Here is an 18,809-nt window from a genome sequence, read left to right on the forward strand (position 1 = left end):
TTTGTGTTGAATTTGGAGAGAGCACTCGTTGCAAACTAGGGACATAGATCGGGGCATATTTTAATGGATCAGGTATCGGCTATTTTGATTCTGCATTTTAACCACGGTGTTCAGAGCGCCATCTGCTGTCCTTAAGGTGCTATTAACGGACATTATTGCCCAGCCGGCAGCAGTGCAGATATTCTCAGAAGGTAAATAAAGAAGCTTAGAGTTTGCAGTGTGGAGCTATTTTACAGTGAAACATGAAAACAGACCATAATATCTGAACCTTTATAAAACTATAACTGAAACACTCTGTTTTACCAGCAGGAGAACCGCACCCCTTCCTTTGTTTTTAAACCATCGCTGGTAATACACACACGCTACAGAAACCCAATCACAGCACATATACCCACTGTAAACCAGTTATTTCACATCAGTAGACCAACAAAAACAAATACCAGTCCAGAGTGTGTACTACTACATACACACACACACAGGAAGTGATTTGACTGCAGTGTTTAAAAGGAGCTGGGAGCTGGTTGGTCAGGGAGGAGAGTCAGACTGGATTATAAGATATTAAACACACTATAAAACAGTTAATTTAGGAAAGGTCTCTACTAAACTAAATCAATCAGTCTAGAATGTCTCATTATAGAAACTGATACTAAAAATACAGTGATTTTACTACAGTATTTATCAGCAGCTCATCTTATCTAAACTGTGTTACTGTATTATTTATACAAACACAAAGATCTGATACACACACAAACTGATATTCAGTATTAAGAGACCTGGATTCGATCAGAGGCGGGGTAACTGGATTTGGAACTGGATAAAGTCAACTGTATTTAATATTATCACAACTTTGTAGTCTTGGCTCATGCAAATTGGGACATGGACATTGTGGAAAAAGCAATATTTGAGCTTAGGAATAGCTCTTCTATCATCTTGATTGTTTGGTGTAAGGTGGTCAGAATAGCGGCCCTAACTCAGTCTTTCTTTTGTCTTTATGTTCCGATAAAATAAACCGTGTTCAATTATTCACAGGTTATTCACATAGTCTTGACTCGTGCAAATTGTGATGTGGACATTGTGAATAACCAATAGGAGCTCTCTCCAGCACCAAACAGGAAAGGAATGGGAACTGCCTTTTTTACAGCTTTTTGTTTGTTTGTTTGTTTGTTGTTGTTGTTTTTGAAAGAAACTACTGCACACATCATGTTGGTGACACTGCAAATACACCAACCAAATAATATCTGTTCAGTGGTAGTACAAACCGGATTCCAAAAAAGTTGGGACACTAAACAAATTGTGAATAAAAACTGAATGCAATGATGTGGAGATGGCAAATGTCAATATTTTATTCGTAATAGAACATAGATGACAGATCAAAAGTTTAATCTGAGTAAATGTAACATTTTAAAGGAGAAATATGTTGATTCAAAATTTCATGGCGTCAACAAATCCCAAAAAAGTTGGGACAAGGCCATTTTTACCACTGTGTGGCATCTCCCCTTCTTCTTACAACACTCAACAGACGTCTGGGTACAGAGGAGACCAGTTTCTCAAGTTTAGAAATAGGAATGCTCTCCCATTCATGTCTAATACAGGCCTCTAACCGTTCAGTCGTCTTGGGCCTTCTTTGTCGCACCTTCCTCTTTATGATGCGCCAAATGTTCTCTATAGGTGAAAGATCTGGACTGCGGGCTGGCCATTTCAGTACCCGGATCCTTCTCCTACGTAGCCATGATGTTGTGATTGCTGCAGAATGTGGTCTGGCATTATCTTGTTGAAAAATGCAGGGTCTTCCCTGAAAGAGATGACGTCTAGATGGGAGCATATGTTGCTCTAGAACCTGCATTAATGGTGCCTTTCCAGACATGCAAGCTGCCCATGCCACACGCACTCATGCAACCCCATACCATCAGTGATGCAGGCTTCTGAACGGAGCGTTGATAACAACTTGGGTTATCCTTGTCCTTTCTGGTCCGGATGACATGGCGTCCCAGTGTTCCATAAAGAACTTAAAATCGTGACTCATCTGACCACAGAACAGTCTTCCATTTTGCCAGACTCCATTTTAAAAGACCCCTGGCCCAGTGCAAACGTCTGAGCTTGTGGACCTTGCTTAGAAATGGCTTCCTCTTTGCACTGTAGAGTTTCAGCTGGCAACGGCGGATGGCACTGTGGATTGTGTTCACTGACAATGATTTCTGGAAGTATTCCTGAGTCCATTCTGTTATTTCCTTGACAGTGGCATTCCTGTTTGAGGTGCAGTGACGTTTAAGGGCCCGGAGATCACGAGCATCCAGTAGAGTTTTACGGCCTTGACCCTTACGCACATCGATTGTTCCAGATTCTCTGAATCTTTTGATGATGTTAAGCACGGTTGATGATGATAACTTAAAAGTCTTTGCTATTTTACGCTGGGTAACACCATTCTGGTATTGCTGCACTATCTTTCTGTGCAACAATGGTGAAATTGGTGATCCTCTTACCATCTTGGCTTCAGAGAGACACTGACACTATAAGAAGCTCTTTTTATACCCAATCATGTTGTCAATTGACCTAATTAGTGTTAATTGGTCTTCCAGCTGTTCGTTATATGCTCAATTTCCTTTTTCCAGCCACTTATTGCTACTTGTCCCAACTTTTTTGGGATTTGTTGACGCCATGAAATTTTGAATCAACATATTTCTCCTTTAAAATGTTACATTTACTCAGATTAAACTTTTGATCTGTCATCTATGTTCTATTACGAATAAAATATTGACATTTGCCATCTCCACATCATTGCTTTTAGTTTTTATTTACAATTTGTTTAGTGTCCCAACTTTTTTGGAATCCGGTTTGTAGAACTAAGTGCCAAAAAAACATTCAACTCTACTTGCCTTGACCTGTGTTTGCTACGCTATAGACCAGGTTGAAAGCTTGCTGTTGACCGGACACAGGGAACACCAGTTGCCTCTTGACTCCATAGAACAAACAATGTCGCTCTCAGAGCTCCTTAGGTAGCACCAGTGTAATCCACTGACACTACTGTAGAGTCATGTTCAGAAGAAACAGGGACTGGGCTGTACTGCAGTCATCAGTCATCTTATTCACTACTGGATAAGAAGATGGGTCCAGAGCCTACATGAAATCATTGGGCTCAAGGCAGGAATACCAACAGGCCGCCAGTCCATCGCAGTGTACCCCACACAGTCATTCATTCACACACTCACACTCACTTCACACACTTTATGCATTTTTGGGAGGTAAAAGAAAATGGAAACCCCAGAGAACACCCACATGGACATGAGGAGGACTCCTTAAAGACAGTGACCGGAGAAAGGGCCGGTATCAATAACTCTAGATCCCTAGAGCTGTGCAATAGACTCTCTCACACACACACTTGTGTTACATTATATTATTATTAAGTCCATTCCATATATTAATCTTTCCAAATTTTCAAATGAGTATGACAGCATTAAAAAAGACTACAGCCCTACTGTCAGACTGTGTATTTGCTGCGGACTGCAGTTGTATTGTTTAAGGACAATGCACTGAGCCGCCTATCATCTATGACAAGTTGGACAGGTTTTCTACAAATTCCGGAGATAAGATGATTGACAGCTTAAGGGGAACGATTAAGATTAAGAATGCACTGTTGGACAGTTGAAGGTTACACAGGCTAGAAATGTATATCTGATTAGCATTTCCTGTCTGGAGAAAACACCCTTCTATAAAAGCTGGGAGCTCAACTGGGCAGTTGAGCCATTCACTTACAGCAGACTTTAGAGAACAGCTTTCACAAGAGGTATGTAGCATTTTATAGTACTACACTATATATATATATATATATATATATATATATATATATATATATATATATATATATATATATATATATATATATATACTATATTATAATACACTAATAATTTACAGCAGGTCTATAAAGTTGTGCTAAATAAATAAACAACACTAATTGCACACCCCCATTCTTTAAAAAATATAGTTTACATCAGTTTAATATACTACATGTACCTAAAATGAAACCTTTTTGTACTAAACAGAAAAATGCTAATTTATCCCCTTAATAATTTCTTTATTATTTACTTTTATTTATGTGTGTGTGTAACTGTAGGTACTTTCTTAATTTCACTCAAGTATATTTTGGCTGTACAATTCTACATTGACATGAGTAAAATTTTAGAGATAAGTTTTCTTATAATTTTCTATTTGTACACCTCTGCTCATTACTAATCATAGTATTAATTAGTATTTTAGAAACGCTTTATAAAAGGGGAATATATCCAGTCTTATGCAAAAGTTTGGGCACCCCTGCTTAAAATGTGTGAATAAAAGTGTAAATACGCCATACATCATCTGCAGAGACACCTGCCACTACAGTCTACATTCGAAAGCATAACTGTTTACTGATTACTGTCAATTTACTGAATTGAATATAACTGAAAATACATTATTATTTTCTAAATTTAAAATATTGGAAAATAAAATAAAACATTGCTTTGCACTTGCAACAACCTCAATTAATCTACTAAAGAGTAATCATGCTTTAGAATGTGCAGAAGTGTGTTTCTGTACAATGATAATAATAATAATAATAATAATTATACTTAAATTATTCATCCTAAATATTGCAATTGTTTGCTAAATAGCCTAAACACAACTAAAGCACTAACTGTAATTCAACAATAAAATAAATAACAAAAAATATGAATATGTGAAATGTCTGTCCATCTGCAGCAGATTGCAGGAGTCAATCTAACGACCATGAAGGGGCGCGCATGCGCGCTGCTTACCGGCTGGGTTCTGCTCATCAGCTTTTCAGGCAAGACACGTTTGCTATTGACTGTATTTTAACTGTATTTTACCCACTTATCCTCGACACTTATTGGCATTCTCAGAGTTTAAACCCTGTTGAAATCCTCCTTCAGGAGCGCAGCGCGTCGATAGAGTAACCCCTAAACTAGGCAGCACAAATGGAGCAACACGGCTCACTATAGAGGGACAAGGTAAGCAGAGCCACATGCACTCAGTCTCCTGAATAAATGAAAGTTAAATGTCATGTCATTTTCTGAATTCGTTCATTTGATTTTCCCCTGTTTAGTTATTCCAGTTTTCCAAATTCTACAGGAGTTTGTTTGCTTTGTAAATTTGTCCAGTTACTTTGGTAAAATACTGGACACCACACTGATGTTATGGATACAGCTAAACAAGGATGGCATATGAAGATAAAAAGTACAGATGATTGGGGATGTATTGTACATCCTTACATCAATGGTCCTCATATAGGAATATGATATCAGGCAATATATACATTTCAAATATATGACATATATACAAATATTGAATTCCCTTTTATCCACCCTATTTTGTTACATATTGAAATATATATATGAGGAGATGTATGACAATGTATTTGAAAAGTTCAAATATGGGACAACTATTTCAGTCGTATATCTACATCTACAAACATTTACATACATTTAACGATATTTGGTATAAAACAAACTATGTAATGTATTATACATATGTACTATAGTAAGAGATAAGATAAGTTAAGATAATCCTTTATTAGTCCCGCAGTGGGGAAATTCTCAGTGTCACAAAGAAAGGCAGAAAGGGATTGCAAGACACTCAGTTACAAAAATGTAGATAAATAATTTGCACTATATACACAATATAAATAAGAATTTAAAAAGCAATAACAATATTATTTACAGAATAACAATATTATTTACAGTATGGACTAGTATGGAGTGCATGTAGTCCATATATGTATTTACCTACCGATCCCAAAATATATGTATGATCCCTAGATTATGCATATGTTTCCAATTTATGATACATACATTATTTATTATATATATTATTATACGTACATATAGTATTTAAAAACCATTGTCTCAGTAATAAGAATGTCTTTTCTTGAATAACTCCAGATCAGATTAGAACAGATGCAGGTAAACATAAATACAGTAAAAAAAAAAATCATTTATTCCAATTTCATTTTAATGAACACAGTAATGTAAAACAACTTGCCTACATTTTGTTATTTGTGTTTATTCTAATATTAGTGTTTTACTAGAGGTACCTAAAACTTTTGCACAGCACTATATATATATATATATATATATATATATATATATATATATATATATATATATATATGGTCATATATTCTGTATAAGCCATTCACTACTAAACCGCATCGCTGTTTACCTCTCAGTTCAAATTCATATTTATTTGTATAGCACTTTGGAGTGTTGTCACAAAGCAGCTTTACGGAGATTTAGATTTATTTGAGCAAGCCAGTGGTGACAGTGGCAAGGAAAAACCTTGGAACCAGGACTCAAATGGGGAACCCATCCTCCTCTGGTGGATACTGGATAGCAAAACAAAGATCAAGAAGAAGTCTTAGAATTTAGACCCACTGAAAAATAAAAATGTCGTCAATGAACCTTCTTCTTATATGAAAGAACAAGAAAAGTAGTCTTGTTATAAAAAAAGAAATTGGATAAAAAGTAGAATAATGGTTGGATAAACTGAAGAAATTGAGAACCAGGACTAACATGAGATAACCCATGAGAGAAATGGACTGCTGCACCCATATGCAGTTTGGGGGAGTGAGAAGGAAAAAGGCTAAGAAAGGAAGGGGGGGGGCAGCAGCAGTTTAGAGGGTTATGGCAAATACAGGCAAATTCACACAGTAAGAAAATATAGGAGAAACTGTATTTACCTCAGTGACTCCAGTGAACAGGCAGCAGCACCCAGCTTAGGACACAGCAGAGAGAGAAAGAAGCAAAAAAAATGGTTTATAAGTATATGGAGTCAGACGGGGAAGTGGAAGTAGTATAAGCAGGCTACACCAATTAGAAACAAAAGCCTGTATTGGAAGGTTAACCAAAAGCAAAAGGTTTGCAGTCTAAATGTAAAGATTGAGAATGTGTCCTGAACAGTAACAGGAAGGTTGTTCCAATTTGAGGAGCTTTGTGAAAATATGCTCTCCCTGCGTCGTTTCTAGGAACTAGCAGTAAGCCAGCATCTTGTGAGTGAAAACCCCTCTCACTGTGGAGCTTTTGCATTTTACTTTAGCCCGAAAGCAGCAAAGAAAAACTCTTCAATTCCTCTTCTGATACATGCTGAAAGTTCCACAGCAGGTCTATACATTACTCAGTACTTAATGAGCTTTTGAGCGTCCCCCTATGTTTTTCCTTCAGGTTTTGCCCAGCAGAGTCAGTTCAATCTGAACCCCAATGACTCCAACTTTGGCAATGCTGTGACACTGGTGTCCAGAACCACATCATTTCCCTGTGATGTGGAGAGAGATGCCAGCCTCTCCACCAAGATAACCTGCTATACCAGGTAATACCACTGACAACAGGCTGCTGAAACATTTTTCACCTAGCATCAATTCATCATTTATACAATATGAATATCCACAATCCTAAAGCATTGTTAAATATACTACCCAAACCCCTTCCCTCCACCAACAAACCATTAATTTGAGCCATTTTAGAAAATATGAATTTGGGCACAGATTTATAACGCACACATTCATGTAGTGCTTAATGAAATCTGGATCTGAGATGGTTTCCAAGTCATGTGATAAGTACAGTTAAAGTCTAGTATGTGCACTAGTATTTGCTGAGTGAGTTTTTTTAGTGCGTCTCCCCAAACTCCAATCATTAGTGGTGAGCACAGGCAAATCTCCTGCTAGAAAACATGCTACTAGGAAACAGAGCATCATAGTATACACAGCAGAACAATGGGTATTGTATATTGAGAACTATAAAGGTATAGTGAGTCCTGAAGTTTGGCCGTGCAACATTTAAATGTAAAGAAAATGTGCCTGTCATGCCTGGATTAACATTACATATACATATATTATTTTCGTTTTTGTAGGATTATGTATGCATTAAAATGAATAGAATATTATACATATTTTAGCCCAGTAGCAATGCATCACCAATACTGTATAAACAAAAAAGGTAAGAAAACACAAAATATCAAGCCTTAAAACTTACTGCACTAAATATTTTAGTTTTGAGGCCAACTCAAACTTCAAAATTTTACAAGAAATCACAGGATCTTAATTTTTCAAAGATATTTTTTTTAGTTGGTCCAATTGAAGTTCTAAGGAGTCTAAGATTACATTACATTAACAACAGGACATTTTTAAGGCATGTCCTATTCTTTCATTCCTTAACTGACTAATAATAACTAATATCTGCCAAAAATTGACAGTATAATCTTGCGGTAATGCAAGAGTGACCAGCTCAGCAAGCATTGAGTCAGGCTGAACAGCACAGAAAAAAGCAACTTGCTCCTATATCCTACAACGCTTACTGAAACCTTTGTCTTTTTTGACATACGGGAGGAAATTTGGTCAAAACATGGTAAGATGATTTATCTGTGTTTTAAAAAAAAGGTTAATGCGTTAAAGTTTTCAGATTAATCATGTGCTTTAACGCGTAAACATTGACAGCACTAAACTAAACCAATAAAACTGAAGAAATGTCTTTTAGAAAGAAAGTTCAGACCACAAGATGCGTAAAGACATCTTCAACAATCCTAAAATGTCATCATGGGATCTGCAGGTAGCTCTTGCCACAGCTGATGTTAAAGTACAGCATCTGTCATCAGAAAGAAACTGCACAAGTTTGCACATTATTCTAGAGGTCCTGGGCTTTCTTTAGGTGTAAATTGTATTTCTGTTAGTTACATTTTACATATTATTTACAATATTTTTTCAGTTATATGTTTAGTTATGTTACCTCCATCTTCTAGTATTCAAGATCAAATGTCCAGACGTTTATATATCATTAATATGCCTATTTTTCACTTTATAGTATAAGTCAATACTTAAGCCGATCCACAGTTATTCTTCAAATATACTTTAAATAGTTTTAATCCGGAATGTAACTTTAACAGATTTACTGCATTCTGATTTGGGAATATCTTCTAGATTGAGGCAGTAACAGAGAAATGTAGACATGTGTCTAATTCTGTTGGTAATCATACCGCTTTTGACTGTTTAGAAAAAACGGTGTACGCTTCTCTCTTTCAGAGCGATGCCTGAGGATAACTATGAGATTCATGTCACAGTCGATGGAGTTCCTATTCCCTCTAAAAGCACATGTTACGGAATTCAGTGGTATTACTGGTGCACGTTCTATGTAAGTTGCGTTATTCCCTGTTTTCTTACAGTACACATAGTGTTTGTGAGTGCTAAGACATGCATGTTTCTCATTCACAGACTAGATGGTACAGCACGCCCTCCATCCAAAAAATCACCCCTCAAAGTGGCCTACCAGGTACACATTTTCCCATGCTTACAATGTTTTTAATTGTATCAGACAGCAGCGAAAAACAATAATACATACACATAGTTTCAAGTTCAAGTTTCAGGTTTATTTGTCATTTGCACAACATGTCAGGACATTTATGCATTGAAATGCTTGTGGTGAGGCTCAGGTTAATGCTCTACAGGAGGACAACACTATATACATACTAAACATATTCAAATAAAGTCATATAAAATTATATTAAATAAATACAAAATACAAACAAAATATACACAAAATACAGAATATACAAAGACAGGAGGGATCTGGAAAGTGCTGGATTGACCCAGGGAAGAGCATGAGAACGAGGTCCTGACATATATATGGTACTTTTGGACAAAATGTACTTGTTGTATTTAATATTTCAAGAATTCTGTGAACAATAAGTTATTAAATAGTAAATAAAATACTGTAATTACTTTTGCCCTAATTTGGTTTGCCAAGTTGTCTGCCTTGAGATTTGTTCTCCATTAATTTCTTTTTTTATCACTTATTTCTCAATGTTATACAGATTTCTCAGTCACTATATACTTATCCAAAACTCTGTTCATCATTCTGGTTTCATATAAAAGTTCATTTGAATTCATTTGAAATTTATTTGATATATATACATAATTATTTATATAACTACTATCTGGTAGTGTAATGCCCCTGTGTCAAATCTGTAGGTACTTTGGTTACACTCCGGGGGAGAATTTTCACTGATGTGTACGGCAGCAACACTGCCACAAGCTCCAACAACAGAAACGTACGCTTCCTGAGGTAATTAAATATTCAACACAATTTTATTGTTTTTATTGTTTGCACAGTTTTATGCAAAAGTGTGGGCCCCACTGGCCAAATAGACACGTTTTGTAAGCTTCTACAGCTAATTAGCTAAACTTTCCTGCAGGTGTCCAGCAGACATATTGGGTTGATTTGCCTTTTATACCAGTTTACTAGCAGTTCTTTCTAAGGATTTACATGGTCTTCCTAAACTCATCTTCACCTTCACAGTTTCCCTGAATTGCCATTTCCTAATAGAATTTTGCACTGTAGAAACTGCAAGCTGGCTATCATCCTATAGCATATAGGGTTTCCAAAATGTCATTTAATAATGAAGAAATAATTTGGTCTAATCAAGCAGAAAGAGTAAATGCACATTAGGATTAGCTGAAATGTTTTATGTTGTGTATTAGTTACAGAGGCTGTGCTTACTACTTCTTAATAAATAAAAAAAAACACTAAATGTGTCATTTGCCAGAAAGGGCCTAAACGTTTGCACAAGACTGTGTAATGTCATGTGGTTTATTTTTTACATATTGTTCTCTTAATTTGTCTAATTAACATTTTATTAACAATTGTTTTCATTCATATATTTGTATTTCAGAGCATACATGGGAGGAATGCCTTGTGTTCTCCTGAAACCCAACTCAGATGAACTGTGAGTGTACATCAGTTTAAGGTTTAATATTAGCTTGAGTATGCTAACTTAATAACTCATCATGCAACTGCTTTTTTCATTAGGTATGGCTTGACTTTGGACTCCATGAACAGCGATTGGGGTTACATGAGCTGTAAAATGACTGGAAGTTACGTGGGTGAGGAAACCCATTAGTCACTGATGATTGACAGATGAAATTTGATTAAGATCCGGCTTAAGATGGTTTGAATTGATGTCGTTTTTTGTTTCTCCTAGGACATCACAACCTCAGCTACATTCTGGACAATGATTTTGGAAGGTCAGTGAAGTACCAGCAGCTTAGTCCATATGTACTCCATCCAACTCCAACACTACATCCAATTGCAAAATGACTTATGCAACAATGTTTTATGCATTCCAGGAGCTTGCCAGACTTTCAGGTGTACAGTGTGTCAGCACTGAACAAGATTTCAATGTTCCAAACCTATGCAGGTATTACAGCTTGGAGCCTATTGAATGCATTGCCATATAAATCAGTGCGTGGAGGAGAACACTGTCCTGAAATGTGTTTTTTTTTGTTATTTTATTTTGCAGAGGTCACTGGAGTGTCCCCTTCTGAGGGCGGTCATCTTGGTGGCACATTGCTAACAATTCAAGGACGTTACTTTGATGAGACGGATCAACCAGTAGAGGTTTTAGTGGGAGGTAAACAAAACTACTTTAGCTGGTCATAGTGTGATCATGTTGCTTTACAAGAAACAATAATAAGAAGAGCCTTATTGTCATTTTATGTGTGAAATCTGTCTTTGTTATGCTAAAAGGTCTTGTATACTGAACTGCTAGTGGATCAAGACTTCCTCACCCACCTTAAGAATAACTTGGCCAGTTTGCACTGCCCTACATATATTGCTATATTAGAATCCTTTAAGTGAACAAACATTCTCGACAAGCAACATACAAACATAAAAACATCCATTCTTTTGGCACTGAGGGCCCTATCTTATACCCTGTGCAAGGCACGTCACAATGCTCACAATGCTTGACTCCCACCTGAGTTGTTTAAACAGCGACAGTGCTTGCGAACATATCTGCATGGGCATGGTGGTCTCAAAATGAGGTGTGTTTCTGGCATGTTTCGATCTTGGCAACGGAAAAACACAATTGTGCCACTGACTGAAACAACCTAGGCAGACGTCAACAGTCAGATGTTAATTGCTATCTTGGCAGTGAATTGTCAACACAGACGTGTGCCCAACACGCGTACACCCCAGCTTTGCGCCAATGAATTAGCAATCTGCCAAAGTCAGATGGCACCTGGCTCTTAAGGGGGATGGCAAGTGACACACTAATTAGTTTGTTACACCCAAAACCCACCCATTTAGAAACTTTTACGATCGTTACGATACCAAAGACACACTGACACGTCCTTAATCAAGCTGCGTGGTGCACGATTGACGGCTCGCCTAAAGATCGATAAAATAGGGCCCTTAGTGTTTAAAGTGAAGTTCAACTGATTTTACAAATTTTCTGCGTGAATAGGTTTGTGTGAAATGCCCCATTCTAGAGAGACGTACTTCTTCAGAATGGTTCACAGAGTTTAATGCCTTTCTTAAGGTTAAATGTTTCTGACTAAAGATTATTTGATGACATGGTTACAAATATGCTGTGTGCTGCACAAGACATTGTTTTATGCCAGATTTGTGATAAGGTTTGGACCTAAAATAGGCAAGATAGTCTCCAAAAGATAGATAACCTGATTTGAAACAACTTTATTTTTGAGACGAGGTTTGGGCCTCAAGCATAGTTTGCAAATTCCATGTAAGGCAAACCAAATCTTTAAAGACTAGATTTCCAGATTTAACTTTATTTTACTCTATCATTAACATTTTTGAAATGTAAAGGTTAATAAGGGTTATACAAAACTGTGGGTGAGAGAACATGCCCTCCCAATCTAACATCCTAAAAATACCATCTCTACCTTGTTCACATGCCCGTGACCAGTTTTTGCAACCCTCCACTACCCCGTCACCTTCCTTTTAACTCTGTTATCTCTCATTCCTGTCTCCACTGACTAGAAGAAGCCACTCCAGAACTTAAGCCCAAAGTTTCTCCCCTCTTTTCAGTCTTCACCAAAAAAATAATCGTATGGTCTGAACTAGCAAAATGGCTATATTTGCGCCACCATTGTGACCACCTGATTCCTATCACCACCACTATAAAGAAGTCTGTGCGGTTCTTTGCAGTGCACAATTTCACATCAAATGAAAACGCAGTTATGTAGAAAGCACCTAGGCGTCCATTTCTCACTCGCATTTCTATCTAGTCAGTTTGCATTGTTTGCTGTGCAATTACTAAACAATAAGCAAGAGGTAAATAACAAGTAATAGTGCATTAATAAGGCATATGACAAAGACATGTGTTTCTATATTCAGAGTTTCAGTTACTTTTACATGTGTTCAAACTTAAAATACGTCATCGCCTACTGCATTGTCTCTGTATGTAAGATGGATGTTTCACTGATTAACCTCTGCTCACAAAGGCTCTTTTCTTTTGTGCAGGTCGTAAGTGTGAGATACAGAGTGTGACAGACCAGACAGTGACGTGCAGGACTCCGGCCTATGAGTGGAACAACATGACAGTGTTCCCAGGTAAAACTTTGCATGACCTTTGCTCTCCGATACTGCCAAACACTGTGTTTAGCGAAGCGTACCGCCAAACAATAGCTTCAGAACAATCCATGGCGGTCATTCATGATCTCTTCTCCGATTTGGTTCTTTGAATTTTTAAAGACGTCTGTCATTCAGCTGATAACAGTGTAACTCATAAGCTACGGTACACTGAGCACTGTCAGACAGTCAGAATATGTTTAATCCTTAGCAAACACCACACCACAGCTCATTTAAAAAAAGAGAAATATTTCTGTTCTAAATTTTCAATTCATATCCTTTCTGTGGTTGTGACAAGATGATGATATATTTAATCTTTAAGTGTTTAAAACATATTTACATCTACATTAGTCACTAAATAAACCTAGTTATAATTCATGAGTTTATTGATAAGATTTAAAAAGTCATTCACAGTATGTGAGTTTGGTAAACCTACTTATTCTTACTAGATGAAGTCAAAAACCCATTCAAAGTATGTATTTGAGTTGAATAAACCTGGTTATATTTTACCACATAAAGTCAAGATTTCATAAATAGTATTTATTTGTCTCAAATTAACCTAGTTGTTGTTACCATATAGTGAATTTTATTTATTGTATTCATTTGCTTTAAATACACACATGGACAAAATTGTTGGTACCCCTTGGTTAATGAATCTGACAAAAGTAATAATAAAAAAAAAATCTATGAAAATGAACAGATGAAAATCCGACATTGATTTTGAATGCTTCAACAGAATTAATCTAAAAAGTAAACTCATTAAACAGGCCTGGACAAAAATGACGGTGCCCCTGAAAATAATGTGACACAGGTCATAATGCATCACAGGTATCTACAATCTTGTAATCAGTAGGCCTATATATAGGGCTACAGGTAGTCACTGTGCTGTTTGGTGACATGGTGTGTACCACACTGAACATGGACCAGAGGAAGCAAAGGAAAGAGTTGTCTCAGGAGATTAGAAAGAAAATTATTGATAAGCATGTTAAATGTAAAGGTTATAAGACCATCTCCAAGCAGCTTAATGTTCCTGTGACTACAGTTGCACATATTATTCAGAAATTTAAGATCCATGCCATCCTCCCTGGACAAGGAGTTGAAAACAAATTTAAAAAAAGCCAGACCGGAATTTGCCAAACAGCATGCTGACAAGCCCCTAAGCTTCTGGAAGAATGTCCAGAACTTTTTGCCAAGGCACATCAGCTCTATGTTCACAGACCAAAAATAGAGCATATCAAGAAAAAAACACTGTCCCTACTGTGAGGAGGAGGAGGCTCTGTTATGTTCTGGGGCTGCTTTGCTGCATCTGAGCACCTAGAGTAAACCTACTTATCCTTACTACATGAAGTCACAAATTACTTAATTGTATTTATTTGAGTTGGGAAAACCTAGTTATCCTTATTACATAAGGTCAAAAATGAATTCACAGTATTTATTTAATTTGGGTAAACCTAGTTATTCTTTTAACATGAAGTCATACAATCAGTCATAGTGTTTATTTGAGTTGGGTAGCCAAGTTACCCTAACTACATCTAGTGAATTCACAGTATTTATTTAAGTTGGGTCAACCTAGATATACTTACTACATACATTTTCATTCATAGTATTTCTTTACTTTTAAACCTAGTTTTATTGTTTCCACATGAAATCAAGATTTAATTTCTAGTTCATAGCATTTATTTCAGTTAAGAGAAAGTAGGAGAACGTTCTTAAGGTACTAAAGATGCTAAACTGTAAATACCCTGTTTTATTTGTACCAGCTAGTAACGTGGCTGCAGCATTTTAAACTATTAACACTTAGAAGACAATAGAAGAAAGAAATTCTTAGAAGAAATTAGTTGCTGACATATATATTTCTTTCACATTTGCAGGTGGTAGAGGATTCAAAATGGAGATGTGGAACAATACCAATGTGCCAAACCTTGAGAATGTTCTGACCTATAACTCCAGTCGGCCTGGTTACTCTGTCCAGTGGGTTGACTCGCTGTCATATGTGTGGCCCAATGCGATCGACTACTTTGTGGCTCGATTAAGTGGCTTTTTTGTTCCCACGGAGACTGACAACTACTATTTCTTAATCAAAGGAGATGACCGATGTCAGCTGTATTTCAGTACAACTGGTCGACAGGAGGATAAGGTACAGTATGGGCGGTTTAAAAACATTAGCATTTGTTGAGGTGAACAAAATAAAAATAGGAACAGTTGTTTAAGCTGGATTCAGCTGGACTTTAACACTCATGTCCACATCACTGATATTAAAATATTAATGTGTTTATGGGTGATTCTTTAATTAGAGGATGTTCATGTCCTTTTGGCCTTATCCCTAACCCAGGCTTTGAAACTTTTCTAGTCCAAAAAAATCTTAAACAGTCATTAAAATCAGTTTATTTAATGTATGATGTATGTTCCTCATCTATCCAAGCATATTTTTATAAATATATTACCATCTCCAACATTACATTGTAATAACTGCAACAGTCTATAATTTCGGTGTGGAATTATTTAAAGGTAACTATAACTGTAACTATGTCGCAACCATGTAAATGAAGACTGACAGGGAAGCACATGTCAGCTGTGAGAGAAGAGTGGCATTTTGTTTAGAGGAAAAGTTTTTATTAAAAAGTTATTTTTTTTAAATGTTTTAGTTATTTATTTATGTATTTCTCTTGAGTAAATATATTTACAGTCATTACCATTTGTACGGTTGTGGGGGGAAAATAATGTGTTATTTTTATGTATTTAAATAATACATAAAATACAAACTATACAAACTACTCAAAATGCTGTTGAGTAGTGTTAGCAAATCCATTATCACTTTTCCTGAAAGAAGTGAAAATTATATATAGAAAATATAGAAAAAGTGAAGTCTTTGAAACTACCAGGGTTTCTGCACTATGCCAGTTGAATTCTGTATAAGTCTTGGTGATTGTTAAGTCTTTACTTTAAAGCATTTTAATGGCAAAAAAATCTGTCAGTTAAAGAATCACCCTTATATAGTAAAATTATTTATATTGTTTATTTTCATAAGTTGCACAGTTTAGTGATCAGAACTCAAATTTCTGATTTAGGTCAAAATAGCATATATGACCTACTGGACCAACAGTTACTACACAAGTTCTACCCAGAGGTCTAAAGTCATGCGCCTGGAGAAAGGAGTGGCGTAAGTATTCTGAAGTATTTCGATGTTTTCAACATGTGATAACATGTACTGTAGTGTGCTAAAGTCTTAGGTCACATATGAAATGTTTGTGGCCTACATTTCATTTGTCGAGGCAGCAAGTGTGTGTGTATGTGTTTTTGCACATAATTAGAATAAAGTGTAAATAGTTAAATAGTATTAAAAGAAAACATTACTTAGTTTTCAGTAAAGGTGTTGCTGTGTTGACACAGGTTTGGTTCCTCTCATTTAGTGTAGCAAAGTGGATAACAATACCGCCTTTCACCATGGCAGACTAGAGTTATTTGCCTGGCCAGACAAGCACAACATGCTACACCAATAAGAGTCCATGGGCAAGCAGTACACATGATTTAGCTTAAAAAAGGATTGATTAGCAAGATTGGAAACTGGATGGTAAATGTAAATCCTGGATGAAATAACTAGGCTTACTGGATGGGATGTCTGGAAATAGTTAAGCTAAAACACTGAGAGGATTATTGATGTATTCACTATGCATTAAGTTAAACTAAATTTATTATGACCTTTATTACTGCATAATTACAGACCTGTTGTATGACCATCACTAATACTGACTTGCATTTGTAGTTGTAATAATGATATTACACTATACACACTGTGCTACCACCCTGTTATGCAGATATTGAATATGAAATATTACCTTAACATTGAACTTGACATGTTATTAGTGTGCAATTGGCACCCCTTTGATTCATGTGTTTGATTGCAAGCCAATTTTACTTTCTTTGTTTTCTTTCTTTGTTTTATGTGTTGCCCAATGTAACATACAGCCAGACAGACAATCTGTCTAGACGATTACAGTAGAATATTTGCACTCTGTGGAGTGCAGGTGTGGCGCTCTCAAGTTCACATTATATTATAGAATTACATTACACATTACATATATTATAGAATCAGATATTTCTGAAATTGTCTGCCAGCCCTAATTGTATGTATTTTCTGTTCATTGTCATCCGTGTTTGACTTCTTATCTCAAACATATCCATGTAGGTACTATATTGAGGTCCTGCTCCAGGAGTATACCAGTGTAGCCTCGGTTGATGTGGGATTCTTCAAGGAGAAAAGCCCTTTTACTGCTCAGCAGACCATAGAAGCAGTTAACGAGAAGCAGATCATAAATGCCAGCTATGATATTCTGGACGAGAAGCAGGTTTGTCATTTAGGAACTGCAGTGTATGAAGTGGACTCTTGGATGAAATTAGTTTTGCATATTGTTATATACACAGAACATTATAACCACCTACCTATTAAGGGAATAACCAACCTTGGCTCGGATGACACTAGCAAGGACATGGACTGTGTTAGGTGACGGAAGGTGTTCATGATAGAGGTTAACTGCTCCACAGTTTAACACAAATTAAACCATCTAACCAAGTTTGGCCTCAACTTCCTCTCTTTACAGAGCCTAGTGGTTTTACTTAGCGATGTAAACACAGCGTAGGGTAGATTACAGCTTATTAATGCTTTATTAATACACTAATTATAATTCTTTATATTTCTTATCATTGTATATTATGTATTATCAGTAAATAAACACTTATTCATTAGGATCTTTTTAAATATCTGCACAGTACTGTAAATTGTTGCGCAAATGGCAACATTACAGGTGAAGAAAAAAAACGTCTCTTTCAAAGGTTAAAGTCAATTAAAAAAGATTTAATTACATGTCATTTTGGAGTATTTCTATTGGTCCATTCATCCAGAATTAGTCACATAAGTGTACAGGGCAGCTTCAAAAAAATGAAGAAAACTTAAAACAGACAAAACAAGACAAAAATGGAGAGACATTTTTATTATTGGAGCGCAACATTATATATATATTATATATATACATAACCGATATTCTAGCATTTTCTCATTTATATAGTGTTTAAGTCAGAATGCTTTTGATCTGTTGCTCTCTGCATTCAGCCGTTTGTTTGATTTTGGACTTGTGGTTCTAGGTGGTTCGTTTTGAGGGCTGGAGCTCAGCTATTCCTGTCCAAGAGGTGCAGACGGTGACAATCAGCAGTGACTGCTTTTCAATGGGCAGCTGTGATAACTCCTACTATGCCCTTAGCTATGGAGGCCACAGAACAGGTTCTCTTCTTTCAGTTCAAACTATGTGGTGAAAGTTTGTTAGCATTGGTTTGAAAGGCTGTTAATCTCTGTGTGTTTGCAACCAGCATCCAGTTTCTGTGATCAAAAAGTGTCATATTTCGGTATTG

The 18,809-nt window shown here is 36.3% G+C and overlaps 1 protein-coding gene across 1 annotated transcript in view; it reads left to right on the forward strand.

Annotated features, from left to right (window-relative positions):
* The first annotated feature begins 4,761 nt into the window (after nt 1-4,761).
* Nucleotides 4,762-18,809, forward strand: part of pkhd1l1.1 (PKHD1 like 1, tandem duplicate 1) — a 58,163-nt gene continuing 44,115 nt past the window's right edge. The window contains exons 1-16 of the mRNA XM_072674623.1: nt 4,762-4,819; nt 4,926-5,003; nt 7,212-7,356; nt 9,062-9,170; nt 9,251-9,308; nt 10,007-10,100; nt 10,708-10,761; nt 10,845-10,918; nt 11,017-11,059; nt 11,162-11,232; nt 11,335-11,445; nt 13,299-13,388; nt 15,278-15,543; nt 16,475-16,566; nt 17,593-17,752; nt 18,546-18,681. Coding sequence (XP_072530724.1) covers nt 4,762-4,819; nt 4,926-5,003; nt 7,212-7,356; nt 9,062-9,170; nt 9,251-9,308; nt 10,007-10,100; nt 10,708-10,761; nt 10,845-10,918; nt 11,017-11,059; nt 11,162-11,232; nt 11,335-11,445; nt 13,299-13,388; nt 15,278-15,543; nt 16,475-16,566; nt 17,593-17,752; nt 18,546-18,681 — 1,639 coding nt within the window. The remainder of the gene's footprint in view (nt 4,820-4,925; nt 5,004-7,211; nt 7,357-9,061; nt 9,171-9,250; nt 9,309-10,006; nt 10,101-10,707; nt 10,762-10,844; nt 10,919-11,016; nt 11,060-11,161; nt 11,233-11,334; nt 11,446-13,298; nt 13,389-15,277; nt 15,544-16,474; nt 16,567-17,592; nt 17,753-18,545; nt 18,682-18,809) is intronic.

This window comes from Salminus brasiliensis, chromosome 3, assembly GCF_030463535.1.
Source record: "Salminus brasiliensis chromosome 3, fSalBra1.hap2, whole genome shotgun sequence".
NCBI classification, from domain to species: domain Eukaryota; kingdom Metazoa; phylum Chordata; class Actinopteri; order Characiformes; family Bryconidae; genus Salminus; species Salminus brasiliensis.